At 46.7% G+C, this 26,730-nt stretch overlaps 1 protein-coding gene across 2 annotated transcripts in view; it reads left to right on the plus strand.

Annotated features, from left to right (window-relative positions):
- GLB1L2 (galactosidase beta 1 like 2) overlaps window positions 1-25,993 on the plus strand; it is a 64,244-nt gene extending 38,251 nt beyond the window's left edge. For both annotated transcript variants that reach the window (XM_079954526.1, XM_079954527.1), the window contains exons 10-20: window positions 5,343-5,427; window positions 6,311-6,448; window positions 7,645-7,725; window positions 9,104-9,210; window positions 10,565-10,711; window positions 12,085-12,156; window positions 13,332-13,410; window positions 15,840-15,927; window positions 20,311-20,425; window positions 21,453-21,569; window positions 22,702-25,993. In XM_079954526.1, the coding sequence (XP_079810652.1) occupies window positions 5,343-5,427; window positions 6,311-6,448; window positions 7,645-7,725; window positions 9,104-9,210; window positions 10,565-10,711; window positions 12,085-12,156; window positions 13,332-13,410; window positions 15,840-15,927; window positions 20,311-20,425; window positions 21,453-21,569; window positions 22,702-22,788 (1,116 nt within the window). In that variant the 3' untranslated portion in view covers window positions 22,789-25,993. The remainder of the gene's footprint in view (window positions 1-5,342; window positions 5,428-6,310; window positions 6,449-7,644; window positions 7,726-9,103; window positions 9,211-10,564; window positions 10,712-12,084; window positions 12,157-13,331; window positions 13,411-15,839; window positions 15,928-20,310; window positions 20,426-21,452; window positions 21,570-22,701) is intronic.
- Window positions 25,994-26,730: the final 737 nt, after the last annotated feature.

Raw genomic sequence — 26,730 nt, forward strand, 5'->3', positions numbered from 1 at the left:
GTGGTGCTTCAGGGCTCTGAAAAAGAGTGCTGGAAAAGCAGGGAGGAAGCCGCCTTGTCTGTGAAAACCTGGCTATTGAGTATACATTGGTACCTTGTTTGTCGAACTTAATCTGTTCCGGGAGTCCGTTCGACACTTACTTCCAGGTTTGCGGCATTCGGAACCTGATTTGTTCAGAAGTCAAGCCGTTCGACAACCAAGGTACCACTGTAATGCATTTGGAAGATAAATAATCCTTCACTGGCACTCTTTAGGCATAGCTTCTTGAGTTGGAATATTTTGAGTTGTGCCTAAGAGTTCCCTTAAGGAAGTTGGTTTTGTCCTTCAAAGCCTTTAAACCAGGTGTAGGGAACCTTAAGTCCCAGGGGTCGAATGTGGTCCTCCCATCCTCTCTATCTGGCCCTCCAAATTATAGAGTATAGAGGTGTGTATGCAGAAACTAGTATACTGCACAAAGGTAAAATTTGCATTTGTTGCTCCACCCACTTTTTCTTCTCACACCGCCCGCCATCAGGATGTGGTCCCAAAAAGGTTGCCCAGAAGGGAATGTGGCTGAAGAAGACAGTCCCTCATTCCTGTCTTGAACAGTCTTTCTGCTTGTTGCTGCCAAGACGCCATCAAGAACCTGATTTAAAAGCTGACTGGCCCAGCTTGTGAGTGTTGGACCTGGTGCTGGGATCCCTCAGCTCAGATCCTCCTTTGCAGAGGATTCATTGGAACAAAACCAGAACCCTCCCTTCCTTCTCCTTTCCGCCTTTCTCTTCTCTCACCTCTATTTCTTCTCTGTTAAAAAAAAGGGAAGAGCCCCACCACACCCACACCCTCACAGCAAGTCTGTAAACACACCAGACAAAGCGCTTTGCACACCAGAAAAACCGTAAAACCTGCAGTTGTAAAGGTCAGCTCCCATTATTCTGTACAACTTTCCCAACCAACTTTTTATCATGGCCAAAAAGCAACACCAAGACTAGAGCCGTATAGCTGAATTTGCTTCCACCCCAGGGACTTATCTGAGTGCATCCATTGACTTTCCTCTGAAGAGAGAAAATCAGTGGTGGTTGCTGTAATAGTCGTGCACTTGGGGGAAGGATAGGACCTACCTACTGCTGACACTCCTTTGCTTGGCCTTCACCAATGTGAGTTCCAAAAGTTCTTTGTATGTGAGTTTGTGTGGTTCCCCCCCCCCCCTGCATGCATGAAATGTACCTCTAAGCCAGAGTTGCCAACATGGTGCCATCCAGGTTTTCTGGAACTACAACTCCCAACTTCCCCAGCTAGCATGGGCAGTGGTAAAAAACGATGGCCGTTGTGGTGCAGCAACCCCTGCTCTAAGCACAAGTGTGTACACACCCACCCACCCACACCCCTCAATTCCTGTCATATGCAAGGTCGCTATCGGGTTGTGCCCTGCAGACTAATGGTCCTGGTAACAGCATACGCATTAGGGTGGCTCAGGCATATGGGTCACAAGTGTGTTAATGCCCCTTTTGAGCAATTTGGACAACAGGGAGAGGTTCAACCTATGTCTGTCTCTCAGCGGTGCAGGGGGAACTGTAGGAATGCAGAACGCCAACCTCTTCATGGTAGATTGGCTTTGTCACAAAAGCCACCAGCAAGGTGTGATTAAATCATTCCCCTCACCTGAGTCGAATCTGCAGCATGAGGTCTGTGCTTGTCTATCCTTTTTAGTGCTTAACATATCTGAATGGCTGGTAATTCCTTTTCTAATATTGAGCAATCGATTAAGCAATTAAGGGGAACAAGACTTGGCAGGAGGAGGCCAGGAAATGCGGTTTCCGTTTTCTGGCAGGTAGGTCCATCCTAGCCTAGCTTGTTTATTTTGTGGGGCGGCAGGGGGATGTTCTGGGGGCAGGGAGGAGGCAGAGTGCGCCATTACAAAGCCTGCTGCTGGCAATCTTTCTCTTCTGCACTGGAGGCTGCAATTTAATTATTCCAGCCCCAGGTTTCTCCACTCCCATTATTCCTCCTGCTCGGCTCAGTTCATTGTCTTAGCCACAGACCATAACAGTCTTTGCTATGATTGATCCACAGCCAGAGGAAAGCCAGTGCAGTGCAGATGATCTTGTTTATAAAATAAAACTAATAATTAAAAACAAAATTGCAAAGCACAACAAAAATACTTCATTGTAGATTGTGTTGGCTGCAAACAAGAACAACAATTATTCTGCTGGTAAAGGCCTGAGTAAAAAGAGAGATGTCTAAAGCACAGAGTCACAGGTGCTTGTCCATTTGGCAAGGGTGCAAGAGTTCTAAAGTATTGGTGCAGCCACAATGAAGGCCCTGTTGATGGTGGCCCACAGGTTGAACGTATGGCACCATCAGTAAGGCCTCATCAGCTCAGCACAGGGACTAGGCAGGGATCTGGTAGACAATGAGGTCTATAAGATAACCTAGTCTTGAGTTGTTTAGGGCTTTATAAACTAAGACCTTGGCCCAGTAAAAGTAAAGTGGCTCAGTTGCACATATGCTAGCTGTGTATTTGAGATTGGTGGGTATCCTGGTAGCCAGGCAAGTTGGCAAGCCAGAGGCAGGTAGGGCAAGGAGCAGGCCCGATAAAAGTTGTGTTGGCTGGAGCTACCAAGGAAGAACCAGGTCACCTTCCCCAGCAACTAATGGGTCGCACTGAGGCATGTCACCAGATCTGCAAGATTTTTTATATTTGGCAGCCCCTGATTGGCCCTTAATCATCACCTGACTTCCCAGGCCCAGGGGATCACAGAATGGTTTCCATTTCACTTCACCAACCAGGAGCCTCAGTGATGCATTGAGCCAGTGTCGTATCTTGCAGCAGGTGACACCCCATGTGTACTGAAGTCTCTGGCTGCTTGTAGCAGTTCTCATAACCTGCCAGGGAGGCCTGTTCCAGCTTTCTCAGCAGGAACTCACTTTACCAAGATGAGCTGGCCACTAGCTTTCACGACTTTGCTGTGTGTGCGTGTGCAGGAATTAAAGTCATGAAGGATAAGTCTGTCTACTGCAGACATTAACTAAACAGCTAAGTGAAGCCTCTGTGCCGAGCAATCATTGAAGGCCACTGCCTTAATGCCTTTCTTATGAGCACCTGCGGGTATTTGACTACTTGCTGTTGGAGTTTCAACAGCAGACCTGTGTCTGATCCAGCAAGCCAGTTCTTCTGTTTTTACTGTGCACCAGCATTATGGATTTGAGGTAATTACCTTTGGTGGAAATAAGCTGCACATAACACACTGTGGTTTTTCTCACTGCTAGCAAATTCTCTCTAGCTACTGCTTCTGGCTTGGTAGACCTGTAATTTGCCGCTTGCTTGCTCCCCTGGGATGAGGGCTTGGGGAGAGCACCTAAGTGATAAACAAAGCCAAAGCAGAGCTGCTGGTGTGCCTGGCCCAAGAGATCTGGGACTTAGCTGCCACCACGCCAGGCTGCACACCAGCTCTCTGTTTCCTTTTAGTCTTAAAGCAGGCCTAATGATCCATTGCAGGGCTTAGTGAGCCCTGGTGGGCCACCAAATATGCAGCTTGGTGGCTTATGTACTGGGCAGGCCTGCCTGAAAGGCTTATTAGCTTCTGTGGGCTGGAGGAAGTCAGAGAGAGAAGCACACAGCCTGGAGTGACCGCAGTGTGGCAGTTCCCCCATCTTTTTCCTTGGGGATGGAGAAGAAATTGGCAATGCGTTCTTGGCCCCTGTTGCAGCAGGAGGGAGAGTGTGAGCATCATATCTGCCAGTGCCTCTCTTGAGCTTCTGCAAAGTGGCAGGAGGAAATTAGGAGGCTACATTCCAGCCACATAAAACTCTGAGGATTGCATGTACTCACCTCTCATTCCAAAGGCATCCCAAGTGCAGCCAGGCACAAATATTTGAGCACAGCTGGTGAGTGGTGTGGCCAGGGGAGAATTCCTGGAAGTAGCTAGACAGTCCCGGGCCTGAGGTCCCTGCTTCTCCTATAAACAATTATTGTAGGAAAACAGAGAGATCTCATCCACGAGGCATGTGTAGAAGAGGGTGGTGTGTGTGTGCATGTGTGTAGGGTGTTCAAATTGGTATTCAAGGATTTATGGGGCTTTAGGGCTAAATTCACCACATACTGACTTCCCCTCCCTCAAACCAGGCAGAGTTGAGCTTCCTTTTGTTTACTTGTTTTAGCCTTAGGTCTGGCTTAGTGCATTAAGTGTGCTTTTTGGATTGATGATTAGCAAAAGTAAAATCAGTGAAATACAATTGCATGTGGCAAGGAAGTCTCGAAATAAATGCAGCAGAGTTGGCAGCAAAAAACCAGTGAAAGGGTCTTAAATAATATTTTAAAAGTATGGAAGAACAGGACCAGTTTGGCTGGGTGGCATCCTTTAGGTGGCGGCTAAACAGGTGTAGGGAGAGCATTTGACCATTTCAGTGCCACCACAGAAAACAGCCTCCCACATACACACACAACTTCTGCCTGCTTAACCTCCCAGTGAGCACCCTATTTCATGCTGTATGTTTCAAGCAGTCAACTCCTTGAGATTAGCCACATGGTGGATTCCACTGCAGAAAGTTCTTCAGATGAAAGTTGACATGGAACATTGGAGCATAGGAAGCTGCTTTATACTGACCCAGACCAAGAGTCCATCTAGCTCTATGTTGTCTATACTGACTGGTACCTGGTATCCAGGGTTTCAGACACTGCATTCTCAGACCTTGCTGGAGGCTGAGCCTGGGACCGTCTGCATTCAAAGCGGATGCTTTGCCCTGAGTTACAGCCCTTCCCCATTTGCTGAAGAACAAGCAATGCTTGAAAACAACTTTGCCAAATTACACATGTTTGTACACCCATGGTTATTGGAGCAGGAGCACAGTGCCGAAGTGTTCAGCGGGGGCAAGTGTTCAGTCCTTAGCCTCTCCGCTTAACGGATCTTTGGTGGAACACGATTCTGCTTGAGACCCAGTAAAGCCACCGCTAGCCTGAGCAGACGATCCTGCACTAGGTGGGCCGGGGGTCTGACCTTGCTATAAGGTGGTGTCATAAGCTGTTGTGCCTTATCCAGTTGTTGGGTGTTTTTTTCCAGGCAAGGCAAATGCATACTACTTGGATTTGTTGTCAACTGCCTGTTTACCAAAAGGTTCCGGGGCAGCGTGTACAAACATGTGACAAAAACTAATTCAACCACAACATATAAAATGCAAACAAACTGAAACTCAAAACAAGCTAAAGGGCAAATGAGGACGAACAAAACCCTTAAAAATGCAGTAATGCTACACTGCTAAAATGTCTGGGCAAATGGGAAGGTCCCCTCCTGACACCCAAAAGTTGTCAATACCTCCCTGAGGGAAGGATCTAACCCATTCAATTTCTTGACCTTTTTTAACAGGACAACATGCCCAAGATGGTGATGGAATACTGGACTGGATGGTTCGATAGCTGGGGAGGACCTCATAATGTGTTTGATGCAGATGGTGAGTTGCTGTTCTCCCTCATTTGCTCCACTTTCCCTTCTTCCCTTCCTCCTCTTATTTATTCTTTTAGGGTCTGAATTGCTCATTGCCTGACACAGCTTGACCTCTCTCTTTACTTCTTTCAACCTCGTCAGATGAAATGGGTGGCACCCCAAGCAGGGGTGCTGCTTAATAGTTAGTTATCTCAGGGACAGGCCAACATGGTGCTCTCTGGATGTTGTTGGACTCCCAACTCCCATAACACAGTCAACAGTGAAGGATGCTGTGAGTTTTAGTCCACCACCAACATCTGGAAGGTCACTGGTTCCTCACCCCTGCCTTATCTCTTGGCCAGGCACTGAATCTGATGGTGTTTAGGCACCAGGTGAAAAGTACCTCCCTTCTTAATGGCTTTGAATAGCTTTTTAATGACTCCTGTCGTGCTGCTGCTTTTAAATTGTTATGTGCTGCCGTTTAATTTCATTCTCGTAGATTTTTCTACGTCCTAATGCAATGTTATCAGCTGCCTTGAGAATCTTGTGCTGAAAGGTGGGTGTAAAATGCTTTAATAAGATTAGCATTTTGTTTTTTCTGGAGATGTTCAGGCTGAGTGGGGAAGGTAGGTCCCTTTGCCGAGAGGAATGGGGTTTTGAGTGGGGTGGGGAGTGGTATCGGTTTGTTTTTGCTGCAGGGTTTATTTTTGCAAAGTAAGGACGAAGCACTCCTGTGCAAAATGAGTGTTATTGTTAGGCAGGAACTGAGCTTGCAAGGCAGCAGTGCCACATTGCAGAAGGGACTTCCCTGATCCCGATGTCTCCGTGGACGCTCGTTGTTTGTACTGCAGCAATACATCAAGGCAATTGCTAGCTCTGAGGCACTCTCAACCCTTTGCTTCCCTGCACAGAAATGATGGCAAACATTGAAAAAGCCATCAAAGCGGGGGCATCCATCAACCTCTACATGTTCCACGGAGGCACTAACTTTGGCTTCATGAATGGTGCTCTGCATTTTGACGAGTACAAGGCAACCATCACCAGCTACGGTAAGGTGTCATTGACAGTGCATAATTAAACTGTGGAACTCACTGCCCTGGTAGGCAAGTTGCTGGCCACCAACCTGGATGGTTTCAAAAGAAGGCTTGACAAATTCATAGAGGAGAAGGCTATCAATGGCTACTATCCACAAAGGCTATACTGTGCATCCATGGTCAAAGGCAGTAATGCTTCTGAGGACTAGTTTCTGGAAATCACAAGAGGAGGAGAGTGCTCTTATGCTCGAGCCTTCTTGTGGGTTTCCCATGGGAATCACAGTTGGCCACTGTGAGAACAGGATGCTGGACTAGCCAGTCCTGCAAGCCAGGGCTCAGTGGCAGAGTCTTTGCTTTCCTTGCAGAAGGGCTTCAGCGGAAAGGGCTGATGAAAACCTCCAGTCCAAATCCTGCTCTGGCTGACAGCAGTTCTGCAAGGTTGTTGGCAAAGGGTCCCCCCACCCCCTGCTGCCGCCCATCACCTGTCACTTGTCCCTTTTAAGAGAGATGTCAGAGGAGTGAGCCTGGAACCATTTTGCATGCAAAGTGTGTTCTCCCTCCCACTCAGCTCCTGTGCCACTGAGCTCCATCCCTCCACAAGTGGGTTGTTGTTGTTTTGCACTCGTGCAGTGATTTTACTGATATGCGGTGGGTGGAGGGGAAGCTTGCCAAAAACGGCTGTGCTATTTATTTACTTAAGGCCATTTCTGCACCACTTACTACAGGGAAGTGCTAAGAGGCAAGGGGGTGTAAGGGGGGCGCTGGAGGTCACTGAATCAAGTTCATCAGTTTTGTTGAATTAGTTGAACTAAGCAGTTTTAGTTGGATTCAGAATAAATGTGCAATTAATCATTACTGTTTTGAATTATATTGTGTTATTTTTCTTAGTGGATTGTGCAAACCACTGTTTTGAATAATGCTTTTTATAGGGCAGCGTAGGGCACTGGGGATGAGTTTATGGAGCCAAGGGGGCGGTGGCTGGGAAAAGTTTGGGAACCACTGCTCTAATAGCTAGCCTTAAAGCTTAGGGAAGGATGGAGAACCAGAAGTCTCTAGCTTCCACCAGCCAGTCCTATTTCGCATGGATTAAAGATGCAAGAAGTATTCACTCAGGAGGAATGAGCTTTCCTGGTTAAGTAAGGCGGCCTGGCATTTCCCCTGAGCCAGGCGTTCTTCCTAACTTTGACTACTGACCCTGCCTTTTCCCCCAGACTATGATGCCGTGCTGACCGAGTCCGGAGACTATACCTCCAAGTTTTTCAAACTGCGTGAGCTTTTCATGGGCCTTGCAGGTAATTTTGGGAATGCCATGTGATTGTGGGTGGGAGGAGGCGCGCCGTCTCTGCTTCCTCCTAAGTGCCAGCCAGTGCCACAGGGATGGAGCTTGGAAATTGGCTCCCCGACATGTGTGTGCCAATCTCCCGCTGCTCCCCATGTAGCTACATCCTGTCGATTAGCCAGGAGCACTTTCCGAAGCACGAGGAGAGACAAAGGGAGGGGGGAGCATCTTGTTATGGAAATGGCCCTTTCAGCCGACTTCATAGCAGCGGGGAGAGTGCGGCTGCTAATAGCAGCGCCTGCCTGCCAGGGAACTTAAATGCAAATTGGAAAGAGGGAAACTGTTCAAATATCCTTTTCCCCCCACCCCCGTTTATTTTTGGGACTCCCGTCAGCAAGTTGATGTACCGCTCTTAAGGCTTGCCACGCTTCTGCTTGCACAGTGCCTAGAAAGCAGGGGTCCAAGTGGTTTTCCACCCATCCCACACTTTCTAAGCATGTGCCCGAGCAGTTTTCCCCTTGCCCCGCTTTTTCCAGGAGAAGTCCACTCTTTAGCTCTAAATCAGAGCAAACGTCAATCTGGAGAAAACCCCAATTGCCATTTGCTCCCATTGAAACAGCGTGTTTTCCCGTGGGGAAAGCAGCAGAACAAGAGGAAGTGCGGATAAGCCCTTCATTTCTCCACCACTCACAGTCCTGCGTCAGGCATTGTCTTTGAATGGGCTGACTCAAGGCACAGTTGTGGGCAAAAGATCGACTCTGAGAAGGTACTGAGCCAAAGGTGCATATTTAATTAGATGTTAATTTTTGTGAGTGTCTTCATTTTATTAAATTTGCCTCCTGTTTCTCGCATATATTCGCCCCTCCTTGTGAATGGAGGCTGTCTAGCACCTTTTGTTCCCTTGGCGGGGCTGCCGCTCCTGCTCCTGCTGTTGTTGCTGCTTCTTGGTGTTATTTTCATCTTTCTACATTTCCAACCTCAGTGTTCTCTGCCTCATTTGCCCTCACTGACCATTAACGCTTTTGATTGTGGTGATCCATGCGGCCTTTTGTCAGTGATGCCGAAACAACAGGTTCTGAGTCTGAAATTAGGTATCCCCAGTTGCCCATAAACAAAACCATGTGGGGTCACCACAGCCTATTAGATTAAATCATGGTGAGGGTAAGTGAGGCCAGGGAGACTAAGGGCAATGAAGAAGAATAATAGTGAGAAGACACAGTAAAAAAATGGAAACAAAGTGGAGTTGAACCACACTGGGAAATCACAAATGTTTGGGTTGGGCGTTTCCCCCCCAGGGTGGTGTTAGTTTAGGTGTGGCAAATATGCTCATTTCAAAGCCAATAGCAATTTGGGGCACTTGAGAAGTCACTTTTTTTTTCTTTTTAAAAAAGATATGCCTCGTCCTCTACCTCCTATAATCTTAAACAAGGCATCGTATGGGGCGATCCTGATGCAGCAGTATATCTCCCTGTGGGAGGTGCTGCCATCTCTGGTAGAGGTATGTACTTATTTTTATTTTTATTTTTGGGGGGTGGGACCCCTATAAGAAGGAATGCCACATGAGTCTATGGCCACTTCTGGCTTTCATGGCTAGTCTTGTTGCAAAATGTGCTGTGTATAGCTCGAAACAGTGTGGCAAAGACTACTTCCCAACAGGAAGAGGCTTTGTGATGAGTTCCCAACATCCGTGCTTAAAGCTTGTCAACTGCAATATCTGTTGACTGCTTGCATGAAAATATAATGTGTCCGTGTCTCCAATATATACTAGACACTACAATTAGCAAGGCGTGAACATGCAGGTATGAGCCAGTCCTTAAACCCTTTCATTGTTGCAATTGAGCCCTTCCTTTCCACACACTCAGAACTAAGCACACAAAAGCAGCATAAGCTAATGGCTAGGGATGCTTCAAGCATTTCACTAACGGAATGGTCAAGAGCACGGTCAGGGTCAGCAGAGTTCTGTTTACAACCTGCTGTAAGTGGGGCTGTGCTCTCCCTGATCCTGTGGCCCATTGCCCGTCCCTTTCCCTGATTAAGGCTCCCCAGAAACTTAGCCACACCCAGTCCCCTTTGGAGCATTTCCTCCCCAAAAGGTACTGGGCTAGGACTTCTGGTCTCATCACCATCAGTGTGAAATGGATTTTGTTTGTTTGTTTGTTTGTTTATTGAATTTATATTCTGCCTTATACCCAGAGGTCTCAGGGCGGCTCACAGAACAAAACCAGAATGCAAAACTACAAAATGTGTAATCAAAATAAAAACAACCTAATAACCGCCCCCCCCACCACATTTTGAAAGGGCATAGGATGTCAGTAAGATCAACCAAAGGCCTGGTTAAAAAGGAACATTTTTGCCTTCCGCCTAAAGGTGTATAATGAAGGCACCAGGCAAACTTCCCTGGGGAGAGCATTCCACAGACAGGGAGCCGCTGCACTCTCGTGTTGCCACCCTATGGACCTCATGTATGTCTGATTCACACTGAGGAGAAGGCCCCCGGAAATTCATTTTCCTGCTAAGGAATCTGGGACTTGTAGTCGCAGTCAAGTAAGGAAAGACCCTCTTCCGGAGATGGAGAAATTGACACCTCTGCATTCCCTTTGTCTCAATATAAGGGAATTTAATCTGACAAATACACGGACCAAGAAACCCAGATGAAATCATCTGGACTCAAGTTAAGATTCTGTCTGCTCACCCCAGGGTTGGGGGGCGTGCTCATAAAGCTGTTTTACTGTGCAGAGAGAGAGAGAGAGAGAGAGAGAGAGAGAGAGAGAACTATCGAACTGCATGGAACATATTCCTGAGTTAAGACACGCTTAGGATTTTGTTGAAAGTTTGCGATTTCTGCTTTGCAGCCCTTGAAATCCGAGCATCCCATTAACATGGAGAACCTCCCAGTGAACAATGGGAACGGGCAAGCCTTTGGATACATCCTGTACGAGACTGTCATACCTGGCGGAGGAGAGCTCCATTCACATGATCATGTCCGGGACAGAGCACAGGTGGAGATTGTAGTCGGGTTAAGTCAACAGCCTCTGCTGAGGGTCTGGGATGGGTGGGGAAGACGTTAATGTTACTTTAATTAACTGAGTGACCATAATGCAACCTTGTAAATAAGAGCATGAAAGTTAACTAGCGTGCAGAAAAATATATGAGTTGGAATAGGAAAGGTGGAGTACTCTGTCCCTCCTGCAGTATCCAGTTTCATTTTTATTCTGGACGTAGAAGGGAGGGCTGTCCTCTTGACACCCTGCTTGGTTTCTGTGCTGGCTACAGAAGAGGTTTCAAGCAGGAAGTCTCTCCCAGCCCTACCTGGAGATACCAGGGATTGAGCCTGGCGCCTTCTGCCTGCAGAGCAGATGTTGAGCCGAGCTACAGCCCTTCCCTATGCCTGCTGAGGGTGATGGAAGTTGGAATCCAACAACACCTTGGGGGCTTTAGCAGGTGAGCCACTCCTGGCTTAAGCACAAGGCTGTTGTAAGGCTATTCTCAGAATGAAGACGTGTCAAATCCCTGATGTCTCACTAGCTTTCCACACACCACTCCCTCCCATTCTCTGTGCAACCTAAGTGTTTTTAGACATGTGCTTAAAGCTAGGGATGTTTCCAGGCTGCGTTCATTTTGCGTGTGTGCCCATTCCTAAGTCTTTTATACGTCCCATTTTTGCATCAGTTTGTGATTTAAAAAGAAAAAATAGTAGGAAGACTTGTATCCACTTAAGTATTTAAATAGGCGTTTTATCTCAGTATGTGCATTTCTAAACATACTTTATCCTAAAATAAGTATTTTTTAAAATGCATTTTTGGGTACCTTTTACAGGCTGAGAACTGTATTGTAAAGATTCAGAGAAGAGAGGGAGTCTCCCCATTTGGGGAATAGGCACAGAGATGGTGACTTTCGTTGGTCCTCATCCCTGTGCTTTTGAAGATGGAGGAGCTACCAAGAGGGCCCCTTCTGCTGATATTTACACCCGAGAGGCTCTTTGGGGAAGAAGGTGGTCCTTCAGATACTTATTTTGTTATTGCATAGTGTACCTCAGATAAAAGCACCCGATGAAGTACCTTGGCAGCAGATTGTAACCCAGAGGGAGGTTTATATAGGAAGAGGCATAGCGTCAGGTATCAGCCACCCAAACATATCTGTTGATCCTGCATAATCTGGATTCTTTAATAAATGTGTTTTCCCCTATTCTTAAGTGCTGTTTAAATGATTATCATAATAAGCTTACAGTCAAAGCTTGGAAGAGACCCCAGCCATCCCTGTTGCCACTGGGCGGGGGGAATTTCTGCTCCTCCCTCCAGCCCCTAAATCCCCTTCTAATCCTCTGCATTTTCACAACTGACAAATGAGGCTCTGGCTGTTTCTTTTCCCACAGGTGTTTCTTAATACTCTGCATATTGGCTACCTTGATTACGTCAAACACCAATTGTCAATTCCTGATGGGCAGGTAAGCAGTCGGAAGGATTAAGAGTGAGTTGCAGGCAACAAGTGCCATTTCTATCTCTTTCCCAGATGTTTTCTGGTGGGTGCCCTCACACCGGTTTCTGCAGGTATGCCAGGCAAGTTGAATCCAGCAAGTTGAATCTTAATTTCAGCGGGTCTGCTCTCGGGGCTCATCCAGACTTCCTTTTGTGCTGCGTTTCTAGGCATAAATCCAACCTTTAAAGCTCCATGTCTGAGCCGTTTCATTATTATTATTTTGTCCCGCCATTTAAAAAAACCACGTTTCCCCCCTGAATTGGAGGAAACCGCAATCAGGTTTTACATGGATTGCCATTTCCTCCAAATCAGTGGTAAAACGTGAGTTTTCCTGGGAAAAGTGCCAGGACAAAAAAACCCCCTTGCTCGGACATGGAGTTTTATAGCGCCTGGAAAGATAGCACAATGGAAAAGAAAATCTGGATGAGCCCCAAGAGTAGATGCACTAAAACGTACTCTCCAACAACAGTATTTAGGTTTGCAGGCTGAACCTGCAACTCCACTGGCTGAACTTCCCCTGCAGCCAATTAAAATTGCCCCCCGAGACGAATTAGCTAGAGGTTTTAATGATAAATCTACTGATTAAACCCACTGAAGCTTGCTGCCCGAGTGTTTAAGCATACATTGTCTGTTGCTGATTTTATTTCCCAAGTTTGAAGATAGAAAATGGAAGCTCCCAGTGTGATCCATAGCCCACTTTTGCAAGAGATGAAATGACCAGTGTGTTGATCCCTTCATTTGATTTTTAAAAAGCCCCAACCACCTGATAAGTGTTTTCTTTTGTTTTTTTAAGTATGAAACTGCTTCACAAGTAGGAGATTGCCGGAGATTTCTTGATGACAAGCCAATAAGTGCTGCACCATGGCAGCTTCCGCTTTAACTTGCAACCTTTTAGAACTCAGCCCTAGAGAGGAATAGGTGTGCTAGGGTAAAGACAGATGGAGCATTTTTACCTACTCGGGGCAAAGACAGATGCAGCGTTATTAGAGCAGTGAGGCTGCCCTGGAAATGCTGAGAGCAATCCAATATTAAATCTGTCTTCACCCTAAGAGGCAGAGCAAATTCTCTTCCTGCCCATATTTCTGCATTTCTCTGTATCTCCTTGTTCTTAGATTAGGAACTGTCCTTAATTGTTCCTTGCAGGGATACAGGCAACTCCGGCTCCTTGTTGAGAATCGTGGGCGAGTCAACTATGGGCGCAATCTGAACAACCAGCGGAAAGGTGGGCTGGGCTACTTTCCCCACCTTGTTACATTAATGCTAAAGAATCATGTTTTTAGTGGGTTGCTTCACCATTCTTTTTTCCCCTTCATTCTGAAGATACAATAAGCAGGACTCTCTGCTTTTAAATATATATATATATATCACCACACCCCGGCAACTCCAAATTTTTCTGCCAACAGAAACTGAATTCTGTAACCTCTTTAGAGGAAATAAATAATTTATGCAAATCTTGCATAGTTGCTCTTACTTTGCATAATTTATTCTGCTTCTACTAGTTGCGGGGAACAGCAGGAAATATTTCAAAATCCTGCCCCAAGCCATTGATACCTTAATCTATCTGGCTCCTGAGGTTTCAACAGGTAGTGCTCATGCACTTCGGAGTGTAACTTTGCAGTCAAAAGAATTAGAAACTTGCTTTTAAAAAAGAAACTAAAATCCTTAGCAAGCTGGATTCTGTGCCAAATATGACTTGGTGTGTTTTTTCTTCGTTCCCTAAGAATGCCAGCACATACTAGCCCTGTTTGTAATTATCTGAGAGTAACGGGATCACTGCCTTGTTGTAGTTTGTGTGGTAGGCCACACTGGTTTACCGACAAAGAACTAAGACATAGGAGTTATGACACCCACTGCCACAGTTGGTAGCAAGGGTTATGGAAGTTTTTTGCCATTGAATTACCCTCCACAATAGGTTTTTAAGCAGAGAGGTTAGATGAACAAGTTCTCTAGTAGTAGATTTCCTGCACTAACAGGATGTTGGATTAGATTACCTTTGAGGAGTCTTCCAACTCCTGTGGATGTCTGTTCAATACAGAAAAAATAGCATTTAAAACAAATGATCTCCAAGGAAGCACACTCACCAAGTTGACCAAACACAACCCACAGCCGCCACAAAACTAGCAATAGAATTAACACCAAAACCAATTACTAAAGGCCCATTAAACAGAGCCGACTTCGTTGGGAATCTAATGGTTAACAAAGAAGGTGCCAGGCAGATCTTTCCTGGGAGTTCCTTGACAAGGTTGTGCATAAATGGCCCATTGAAGGTATATTTCTTACCTGAACAATTGTTCGGCATTTCACCTGCTATTTATTTCAGAGCCGTGTTAGTGCTTCCGAAGCTTTGGTTTGGCAGGCATAACACACTTGCTCTTTCACTCCTTTGCTTTCATCACCTTAATGCTTGGTCAGTTGCAGCCAGCTACGGAAACTGATGCATGGGAGATAGGAGAATGGCCAGCCGCATGGAGCCTCTCGCTCAGGGAGTTTGGTACAGCTTGTGTTGTGGTGCCCAGTTTGGTGTGATCTAATGTGCCAGGTTGCTTGTGAGTCTTCTCGAGTGCATTTCTGGAATATCCTTTGCCCGAGTCTGCTTTGGGCACAAACACCCCCTGGCTGGCTGTCCTCCCTCTTTGCCTGCTTCTGTTGTGATTGTGTGGGGTTTGCTGTGGAGCAGGGAGCTGATCTATGGAAGATCCATTCACACAGTGCTGTACATCATCAGCCAACTCTTCTGCAGCTTGAAAAGCAGGGGATTAGAGGATTTTTTGCCTCATTGCCACAGCCTTTTATGAGAAATCTTTTAATTTATTTATTCTCTTGAACAACATGCAGCCTATTTTCCCATTCTATTTGCACCCAAGCCCCTCACCCCTACCCTTTGTGGGAAGGCTTGTAGCTCTGGTTTGCATGCAGAAGGTCCCAGATTCATCCCCCAGCATCTCCAGGTAGGGGGAGAGAGACTTGTGTCTGACACCCTGGAGATCTGCTGCCCATCGTTGTCAAGAAAACTAAGCTAGATAGGCAAAGGCAAAGCTAGATGGTATGAGGCAGCTTCCTAATGTCCTTTGTGTTCACCTCAGTTACTCCACATCTGCTCTCATCCCTGGGATGCCTTCTTAACATATGTAACCTATAGTCTAAAGACTCCCAGCAAGCATTCAATATCCAGAAATCAAGGTTCAAGTAGCTACAGAACTAACTCCTTGCCGCAAATGGAAATTTGGATGTGTGTTTCTTGAGCAGCTGCCTCTTGCTCTCTCAGTGCTGCCTGGCAAACAGCTTTGGAAATGAAAACAGAGTTTGTGTTTTGAGACGCGATGCAGCAATCTGCCAGTTAAAGTGTCAGGGGGCTGGATCAATAATCCCCACTAGGTGTGTTCAGCCCTTTGGGCTAAAGGAGCTCTTTGGACGGTAGCAATGATTCAGCGACTGGAATCTGAGGAAGCCATTGCAACAAGTAGAATGATTTCTGCCAATATAGTGGAACTTCCCTCTCTCTCTTTTCGTAACCAGTAGGGGCCTTACAGGCCCTGATCTTCCTGCAGAGGACAGCTGCTGCTGAGCACAGCTTGCTCATTCCCTCTGCTTCCAGACTTGATTCATCAGGCTCACTGCTCAGTTCGGCATTTACTCTTGTCTCTCTTGCAGGCTTAATTGGCGATATCTATCTCAACAAAACCGCCTTGAGGAACTTCAAGATTTACAGCCTGGACATGAAACCCAGCTTCATAGAAAGGTTTGTGCAGATACTCAACACCCACATACCCCGTTGTCACTACTTGTTTCCCTCTTTCCCTTATTTACAGCAAATGCATTTGGCAGAGGGACAAGACCTAGTTAGCAACTCCACCTGCCAGGCAAGCCAGCATCTGGTCCTGGAGTGAGCTGGCAAATCATGACCAGGTAGCTCGCGAAAACACACAGAGCACTGCAGCAGCCCTTCCTTATCGATGCCTACATTTCAGGCCTCTTCTTATTTCTGCTCAAGCTCAGCAGCTCAGCTTTGCTCAATGGTCCCATCAAAACTGTTTGGATGGGTAAAACCAGGGGCATAGTGCTGCTTGTGTGCACATGTGCGTGTGCGCATGTGCGCCAGGCATGGGCAGAGTGCACTCTCCCATAGGTGGGGGTGGTGCGTGCTTGCCCAGTCCTCATCATTGTTGTGTTTTGTGGTAGCCAGCAAAGCAGGGATTCTTTGGAGGGGAGTTCCACAACCTAATGGCGCCTTGCTTGAAGAAGTCCATTCTTTCCATTTAAAAGAAGGAAAGAGAAACCTGAAATTTCTGGGGTACTGAATTCTGTACATGGGACCATGCCAGGCTCCAGGACCAGGAACAAGCCTTGCTAGGGATGGCACAGGCAGCGGCCAGCAAAGCTGGGCAATAGCAAATCCTTTTCTGCCACTGGGCTTCCTCTCTCAAGCTTTCTGCCTTCCAGATAGTTTGGACTACAACTCCCATCAGTGCCCCCCCCCCAAAAAAAAAAAATTCTGCCTCTAAATCAGCTGTTCCTTTTTTTAAAAGTGTGATCCCAGGTCAAAGCAAATTTTGCTTTTGTTTTGTAAATGCAGCTTGTTTCTTGGCTAAAATCCGAGGGTTGTTTTGGTGGGGAGGGTCTTCCTTTCTCTTTTTTGACCTTTAGGAACTTTGGCGACTGAGTCACAAAGCTCTCCAGAAAGAGATTGTTTCCCTTGCCAGGTTGCAGGTTGTTTAGCTGCAGCTCTCTCTCCATTTTTTTTTGCTGTGAAGGCGCTTGCATTTCCAGGGCCAGCTCCATCAGCCTCCTCTCCCCGATAGAGTCATTTGCAGTTACAGGTGTTGACTCTTTGGAAAGGATAAGTAAGAAGAAGGTGGAAATCTCTTTGTGGGGTGCCAGAGCGTGCAGCACTGAACCGTGGTTGTCCTGAGCTTAGCTCAAATAATGCCACCGCTGTTCCTGTGACTGTTTCAGGCCAGTAATTTCCCCCGAATCAAAAGGGGCTTATCATCCCACGCAGACTGATAGCATCCTCTAGAGAGGCTTTGTGACCGTGTATTGTTTCTGAAAATCAGTTGCTGGAAGCCGCAGGAGGGGAGAGGGCCCTTGTACTCGGATCTGGTTTGTGGGTTTTCCACAGCCATTTGGGTGGCCACTATGAGAACAGGGTGCTGGACTAGATGGGCCATTGGCCTGATCCAACAGGCTCTTCTTGTGTTCTTCTTGCATTCCCTTTCTAGTCTTCTTTGATCCTGCTTTTTCTGGGGAGTCCTGCCTTGTGCACAATCCATGGCACCTAGAGCAACGTATGCAGCAAGCAGGATCAAGTGGTGAGACTTTTCCCAGATTCTGGCATTTTGGGAAGGAAGGAATGCATGCCTGAATAAAGCTCGCTGTGTGCAGAAAAGCAGGCATTAAACAGGAAGAATTCAGGCTAGTTGACTCTTTGCTGTACTTAATTTCTATGGACAGGAGCAGAGGCGTAGCGCGTGGGGGCCGTGGCCCCGGGCACAATTTTGAGAGGGGGTGCAAACAGGCGCCCCCACATCAGGCTCCTTCATTGGAGCCTGGCTCCGCATTAGAAAGAGCTGTTCCTTGGAAGCGGCAGAGAGCAGCCCTCCTCAGCTGCAGCGGCTCCATCACCAGGTCAGGTCTGACCCAGCGGCGGAGAGCAGGAGAGTTTGCAATGCTGCTGCCCACCCTCCTTGGCTGCGAGGCGCCTTGCCCCCGGCCACAGAAGCTCTGCCTCTGCCACCGGCTCAGGCCTGCCCTGGTGGCAGAAAGCAGGGACCTTTATTGATATTTTAAATGTTTTATTGCACACAGAGTATATCCTTACCACTGTTGTATTGCATACAACACAACAGTGTGTATTGCTTAGTATGTACAGGCTTTACCTTGCTGCCTGGGGCTGGTGAGAGTAGTTGTTCACAGCATTTGGAGGGCACCAGGTGGGCAAAACCTGGCTTAGCAGATAAAAATAAAACATAATTGTTTTAAAACACACACACACACACACACACACACACACACACACACACCCCTGGTCCTTAGAGAGTTGCACAGGATCAATGTTGAATGTTCTTCCCGGAAAATAGCTCTTACTCAGAGAAGTCCCACCCACCCACGCAGCATGTGTGGATCATCCTGAACAGAACTCAGGCCCCAGTCAATTTTCTTCTCTCCAGAACTATGCTAGATGATCCATTAGCCATTTAAAACCTGTTTGCTTTGCGGACATATAGAGCAGAGGAGCAATCCCGCTGAGCCAGCAATCTCACCTCTCACAGAGCATCTCCCAGTTTGCTGCTGCCGCCGACTTAGCGCATCTGAAGGAAGCCCCTTTATTGGATTAGGGCCCTGGAGTTTGTTACAGCACTGTCGCCTCCGGGCATGTAAAAGGGGCCTTGTAATAAGAAAATATACACAGCCCCGGGGAGCTGGAAGGGATTAGATGGAATGCGAACTGGCATTCCCCGTCTCTCCGTAGATGTGCTGTCATCTCGTCTGCCGTCCTTGAGGTTGGGGTTCCTGGTTGGTGAGAAAAGGGAGGTGGAGTTGCCTATCTTGAAAGACTGCTCATCTCATCTCTTGAGCGGTCACACTGGGGCTGCTCTTGATAGCAAGGTGGCAACCTGGAGGTGTGAGCTGGAGGGAATCAGAAATGGGAAAGGTAAAGAGAAAAAACAAAACCAAACCGGTGAGGGTTTGCTTGTCGCAGGATATTCGAATCAGCTGAATATTCCTTGTGCAAGGAGGGATGCAGGCGATCATTTTTCATAGCTGTCCTGCTCTGCCAATGCAACAGTGCCTAGAAACCCTAACACGGCTAGATGAGGGCTGAAAGCTGCTGCCTTCCTTGGAGGCAGGTGGTGGGGAGTTGCCGCATCATGGAAATGCCAGTTGTTGAAGCCTTCTTCGAACACTCCCCCTCCTGCAGCTCTTACTCAGCAATTAGCCCTCACTGCAACAGAAGGAGCAAATGGAACCTGCGGCAGGATGTTGTGGTGTGTTCCAGCCAGCTTTCGAACAGGAGCCTTTTCATCCTACACACACACATGATCTCCATCCTTGGAGACTTTTTCTGGCTATGATGGCGTTGGTGTTATTTACTAATTTAATAGTTGCTGGTTTTTGACACAGCAGCTCAAAGTGATTTACAATATCTTAAGCAAAAACAAACACACACAAACATATGTTAAAACCAGCATCAAGAAAACCCTGTATTAAAGCATCGCACCCACACAAAACAGCGACAGATAGTTAAAAGCCAAAGGCCTAGTTAAAAGGAATGTTTCTGCCTGGCACCTAAAGATATGTAATGATGGCGCCAGGCAAGCTTCCTTGAGGAGAGCATTCCACAAGCGAGGAGCCACCACTGAAAAGGCCTGGCCTTATGTTCTCACCCTACAGACCTTGGGAGATGGGGCACACAAAGAAGGTGACGATTGCAGGGTCCAGGTTGGGGAGAGGCAATTACCTTGAGTTATTGGTTTTTAAAGGGTTAAATAACAGGTGACGGGAAAGGCATGTACCTAAACTCTGGGGTGCTGCTGCCATAGTGGGCAATACTGGGCTATATGGAAACATACATTGACTTGGTATAATAAGATGGTATCTTTATGTTTCTATAATCCTTGAGGGCTCATGTTTGACACTGTCCACCTTGAATGTGAGCATTTTATAGCAGTTGTGGTTGAGGTCCCTTTCCCATTCTCCCCTCCTGAAATTTCCCCGTACAGTGCAAGGAAGAGCAATTTTAATCTTTGAGAACACATCACCCCCCAATTCTTGCTCCCCCAGATACTTATCATAAGCTCTTGAGGGCTTGAGCCAAATTCTGTTTTTTTGCTGCTGTGAGCCAAATGAGAACCAGTTCACACAACTGTGGAAAAGTTGATATTCCGTGACTTCCTTTTAGTGTGCTGGGGGGTGACTGGGGCAGGGTGGAGAAGAGGATGTGTGTGACCTTGGCTGGATCTCAGCTTCCCAAAGTGGACTTGAACCAGGATGCAGCCTCAAAGCGTTCACAAGGCAAAATTGCCAACCAGTAAGGCTCTCCCGGCATCAAAACTGGTCCCCAAAATTCTATCCTGGGATGCAGCTCCTTCTTTTCTTATCGTCATCTGCTTTCTCCCCGCAGCCTACGTGGGACCACTCCTTGGAGTGCCGTCCCTGACAGCGCAATGGGCCCAGCGTTCTTCCGGGGGACCCTTCAGGTGCAACATATGCCTCAGGACACTTTCTTGAAGCTAGAGGTGAGTTGCTGGATCAGAGGCCTTAAGAAGAGAAGCTGGAGAGAAAGGCCTTTGTTGATGAGCCGTCGGGCTTCTTTTTAGGCAACAGGGTCCTCGGCAGCAAGAATTGTGTATCCGCTACAGCTAGAGGTGTGCAGAATCTGTTCCTTTATGCCTGCGTGTTTTCGCCTTCAACACTGTCATCGCATTGTTGGAAATCTATGCATTCTTTGTGATGCACATCCAAGCCATTGCTGTGCACTGATTAGAACATTATTAGCTGCAGCTGGTTGGACTGTACACCGTGAGCCTCATTCAAAGGAACAGACAACTGAATTTGCTGTGCATTCCACATGAAATCATCTTGTGAGACCTAGTCACCACCTTTTTTTGAGGGAAGTGGGAGTGAGGTGCAGGGAGAATCTAGTTTTCACATTCTAAACTCCTTCAGTTGATATTTTTGCTCTACAGTATACTTAGCAGAAAATTGATCTAGGTTTGATTTGACGATAAATCTTCTAAAAGCTTCCACTTTCCTAGGACACTTTCTGAAACATGTAAATGCATTTTTATTTATTCTTGCAGTGGGAATAGGAAAGTGTGGCACCAGTCATGCCCCAAGTGGTCTTGGTGCTTAGCTGAGTCTTGTTGGCACCCTTATAACTATTTCCTTTTTCACTTACTTACTGCATTAATATCCCACCTTTCTCTCATGGAGCTCAAGGTGGCATGCAGGACTCTCCCCATCCTCATTTACTACCCACAACAGCCCTGCGAGGTAGGTTAGGCTGAGAAGCAATGACTGGCCACCCAGTGAGCTTTGTGGCTTAGTGGGGATTTGAACCCTGGTCTCCCGGGTCCTAGTCTAATTCCCTAACCACTGCACCACATTGGCTCTTTTATGGCAGCAGCAAGTCTGGAGAAGGAGGTGGTGAAAGTTTTCTGTCATTTTCCCATATTTGCCTAGGCCACCTGTAGAAATGTTAGCTACATTCTAGAATGTCCACATATTCTGTTACTGCACTCCTGACCCATCTCTGTTTCCTAGGGTTGGAGCAAAGGTGTCGTCTTTGTCAATGGGCAGAACCTCGGTCGCTACTGGAAAATTGGCCCTCAAGGAACACTCTACCTCCCAGCCACATGGCTCCAGCAAGGGCACAATGAGGTGAGTTGCCCGACTGGTGCCCACAAAGCCTGTAATAACCTACCTTGGCAGATACCAGGGGTAGGTCAAACACCTCGCCCTCAAGATGATTTTGGACTGCAGCTCATATCAGCCCTACCAAAATGGCTGATGGTCAGGTATCATGTATTTGTTTAGCAATATTTTGTATACCGCTTAATCGAAAAGTATCTCTAGTATAGAATATATTCATTAAAAACAGCAACGAAAGCAGGACTTTAAAACTCGTGGATATAGTCATAGTGATCAAAGTGCAGATAAAATAAAAATAGTTTTAAAGGGGAAGTGTGCATGATAAAAAACAGCTCCGAGTTAAGCTCACATTTTAAAAAATATATCTATGGCATGTGATTAGCATTTGTGCAAAAGGTTGATCCTTCGTTGCTGAAGCAGCAGAGGAGCATGGAAGGCTAGGAGTGGACTCTTAATTAGGGAAGAATTATGAACTCTCTTAGTTCATGTGGTTGTTTATGTTTTATGCTTCTGGGTGTAAATCTGAGAAATGTGCTCTATAACAAAAGGATGTGTGCAAACAACACAAAAGAAAGCTGGTTTCTTTTACTGCATTTATATCCCACACTCCCTCCAAGGAGCTCAAGGTGGTACACATGGTTTTCCATCCTCCCTTATTTGTCCTCACATCAACCCTTTGAGGGAAGTTAAGCTGCAAGACTATGACTAAGGTCTCTCAGTGAGTTTAATGGTGGAGTGAAGTTTTGAACCCAGGTTTCAGAGCCTAGGCACCTGAATTAGATCTGCAGAAGTACTTTTCCCTTATGTATGATCAATGCCCTAGAGAAGCCAATTCCCTCCAGGTTTATTGCTTCCAGGGCATGCATAGAGTTTGCAAGGAATGATGGGAGGAGGAGAACGCTGGCCTGTCCACCCTTCACCATGACTTCACTGTCCCTGAGGAAAATGTGGGGAATGTGCTTGTGAAAGTTTAGAAGTACATGAACCACATGGAAGTATTCTAGCTCTTACTGATCCCAGCAGATACGCCTTTCATTTGTCAGATGCCAATGACAACAACTACTACTTTGTATGAATGCAGAGTCAAGAGTATTCCGTTACTTGTGTCAAACTGTTCCTTTTCGTTCCATTTCCTTCTCAGATCATTATTTTTGAAGAGCGTGCTGCAGGGCGAATCATCCAGTCCACGGACTTGCCTTTCCTCGGACGGAGCCAGTATGTGGGCTGAACCAGGACAGGGGGTGGGGGGCTTATCCCTGACTGCTTCACCCCCCACCCCAGCTGGTTCATTTGAGGGCATGCGTCTGAAATGGATTTGTGGGAGGGAGGCAGGGAGGGCTTGGATGCAGGGAAGGCTCCACTTCTTCCTCCAAATCCTTGTGAAAGGCTTGCCCCCCGTCTCCATCGATGAATTTCCAGGGCGTGGGTGGAGTCTGGTTGCTGAATGCTCACACTGTCGATGAATTTAAGAGGCTGACTTCAAACACTGGAAGTAGGGAGGAAATCCAACGTATCTAGGAGTCCTTCCCTAGAGGAGTTCAGCTCTGCTGCTGGTTCTCTTGCCCTGGCTGGAACAAAAAATACGGAGAATCTCTCTGCGGGATCAGTGTGCAAGGCCTGTCAGGGATCCACTGGATTCAAGAAGCTGATCCACAAACAATTTGGCTTGAGTTGGACATCTTTTTGTTCTCTTTGACACCTGCAAGTAGCCGACCTCTCCGCTCGCCTGCTGGGATTTTCAGACAATTGAAGACCTCCTTACTGTGAAGAAAAGGGAATCTTTTTATTACTATTCCATTTTTAGTCTCCCAGTGTGGTTGTTTGGCTGGGTAGGACAGCACTTTTCACAATTTTTGCATTAGTCTAAGAGTTCAAGCCAAGGCATTTTTTATTGTTAACCCGAAAGGCACCCGACTAGTTGCTTTCAGTTTGGTCCTTTAAATGCCAGCCACGGGTGGGAAGTCCCATGAAAGCCATATTGAAGTGGGTGAAGGTTCTACTTTGCAGCATGCTGTGGGCTTGCATGCTTTCAGTTGTAGTTTGAACAAGAGGGTGCCAAGAACTCTTGCCGCTGGGGGCATGGAGCACCTAAGACTATTGCTGTAACTCCAGGGCCCCCTGCCTAGGTGGATCCCTGCCATTGCACTGAGAACCTCCACAGCCCTGCGACAAATTCCTGCAGCCACTGACAAGCATGGGTGTGGGGGGGCTTTTCCCCATGCCCCCAGTTGCTGGCGTCCCTTAGAAACACAGCACCGAGTCATTGCCATGGGGCACCCCCCTTGCAATGGTGAATGTAACGCAATTGGTAGATCTTGCAGAGCCCAAAAAGGAGACTGAGGAAAAGAGGAGGGGGACCTTTTAGCAAAGAGATGCACTCAGTAAAATCAAAGTCCGCACATACAGTCTTGGGAACTAGTGCAGTGATCCTTTATTTTAGCATTCTGCGGGTGGGATTTGTATCAACTGTTGCTCTCTCCTTAGGTGGCTGTGGGAAACTTTAAGAGCCCATCTACACACTTCGCCAAACGGTGGTGGTGGAGACTGTACCACTTCAGAATTCAGGAGTCTGTGTGTGCGTGCCATATTTTTTGAACAATCTCCCTGCATGTGGTAAACTTGGGCAGCTGGGAGTAGCTAGCTTAACCATTCTCTCTTTACCATATTGCAGACTTTTGCCACGCAGGGAAGCCTTCTGAAATATCAACCACCACCACCCTAGACACAGGATGGAGTGGTGCAGCCTGGAATTATACTACCTTGGATGGTTGGGGAGAATCTGTGGTCCACCAGACATGGCTGGACTACAGTTCCCATCATCCCTTGCCACAGGGGCCGGTTGGGAGCTCAGCAACGTGCAGAAGGCTGCAGCTTCCCCATCCCTGCTGCAGTGCAGAAGTTGCAAACAGGGCTGCTTTCTGCATAGTCCTCAGGGTTGTCTCCTGCATCATAAGAGTGAGAGCCTGTGTTTCTCTGCAACCAGAATACCTCTCTGGCTCCTGTTGGCACCAGTGTGCGGCTCTAGCAGCACTGGACATCTGGAGAGTCAACTTGAAAGAGCGGATGCTTCATCTTTGCAGCACAGTGCCCCCCCTTTGTTTCCAGATGTTTAGCTTGAGAAGGCAATGCAAGGGAGAGGCGGACTGCATTTGCAGCCGGGACACCTGGCATTTTTGCATTTTGTAGCTGGAACACTGGCCTTAAAAAAGGGAAGACTCTGAAAAGGTGTAATGCTTCATCCACACTCTGTTTTGGAGGCCTGCTTCTCTCCCCACCCTTTTCAAAAACCGCCCAAAAGCTTCTCAGTTTCATCTTTCATGGTTCATAATCAAACACTGCAGCAACCGCAACCAGGAACCCGTATTAGTGACCGTTTGGGGAGTATTCCCTTCTGCTCGGATGACATCTCTTGCAGGTAGCTTGCAACAGACTGCATTTTCCAAGCTGCCTCTCCCCTGCTCCAAATTGGAAAAAAAAGAGGAGGGAATTGGCACCCAACCTCCCAGATGCTGCTTAAGAAAAAATGGGATTTGGCACCCGGTCTCCCAGCTGCTGGTTGGGTCAGGCCATTTCAGGAAGCCATTTAACCACAGCCCCCTGGCTCCGCTTTCCTTCCTAAGCATTGCCTCCCCAGCGACCGCAGGCGTGAGAGATTTCAAGGGGCTTCTGGCTGTTAAAAACCATATTTAATTTTATTTAAGAAATTAAATACAGTTGGATTAAAATTTGAACAGACAGTGCAGCTGTAAGAAAAAAAGAAAAAAAGAAGAACAAAAAAAAACCCAGCATCCTCCATCTGGACCTCTTGCTGCTCACTCAAAGCACCAGCCACCATCCCAGCTCTCAGAGCCAACGTGCCCCTGTTTTTGCATCCGTGTCCAAGGCCCAAGCCCCCGCTGTCAACAAAGAACAACTTTGCAAGAAACAAGCAAAAAGGATGGGAGTTCCTTGGGATGCATCCTGTTGATTCCTTTATTTATTTTCTCCATGATTTGCTGCAGCCTGGCAGGGTTATTGTTTTGCCGTAAATAAAACAGAGACATGCAAATAGGAGAGGACAGCCATTGGAAACAACTCCTGCGTTGCAAAATCTAAAATCTGGTGGGTTTTTTTTTTAAAAAAAAATTAAGCAAAATGCCTCTCAATTCCTCCCCACCCACCTTTTGTAAGCTAGATCTGGGCTGTGTTTTAATTTTATGAAGGCTAGGGGCTCCTTGTCGCAGAGGGGAAGCCTACATGAGCAGTTCTGCTGGATGTTCAGATTTTGCAACTGTTGAGTTCTGGATTTTAGTAAAATAAAAAAATTTAAAAGGCAGAGTTTTTCATAGTTGGAAACAAAAGAGCCTTCTTGGTTTAAAGGCTTGTTTGTTGTTTCCCCCCCCAGTTGATTGTTTTTGATAAATAGTGCCATAAATGGAAAAAAAACCCTTAAACTTGCCTTTTCATTTATTATTATTTTAAATATAAGGAACTGTATAGAGATCTGTCATTAGTCCAAAGAGCGGTTTGATTCCACATTGTCTATGCATCTTAGCTAATTAGGATTAAGGGTTTTAAAAAGTGCATTTTCCTGTACAGGGTTATTTTCCTTTTGCTACAGATAGGTAGCCGTGTTGGTCTGCCATAGTCAAAACAAAATAAAAAAATTCCTTCCAGTAGCGCCTTAAAGACCAACTAAGTTAGTACTTGGTATGAGCTTTCGTGTGCATCTGAAGAAGTGTGCATGCACATGAAAGCTCATACCAAGTACTAACTTAGTTGGTCTTTAAGGTGCTACTGGAAGGATTTTTTTTATTTTGTTTTTCCTTTTGCTGGCAGAGATACCATTGTGCTTTTGAAATAGATCAAATACTATCACAAAATATCATTTTGATATTTTTTAAAAAAACAGGAAAGTGAAGAGACAGTGAGGGCACCTTGTACGTGAATGTATTTATGAAGAAAATTTGAAGGGGCAGGCAGAATGGGTGGATCTTTCTTTGGTCTTTTACATTTTCAGGGGATTAACACAGTCTGTATCCACAGGGCAATGCATTTCAGCCACAGATAACTTTCCATACAGCCCCTCCTACTCTCATCACCCAACTCTTCCCCACCCCATAGTATGGATGGCTATTTGACCATCCATAAATAGGGCTACACCGAGTCATGGGAATCTGCCTCTGTAATT

The sequence above is a fragment of the Podarcis cretensis genome (assembly GCF_951804945.1).
Source record: "Podarcis cretensis genome assembly, chromosome: 15".
Lineage (NCBI taxonomy): Eukaryota > Metazoa > Chordata > Lepidosauria > Squamata > Lacertidae > Podarcis > Podarcis cretensis.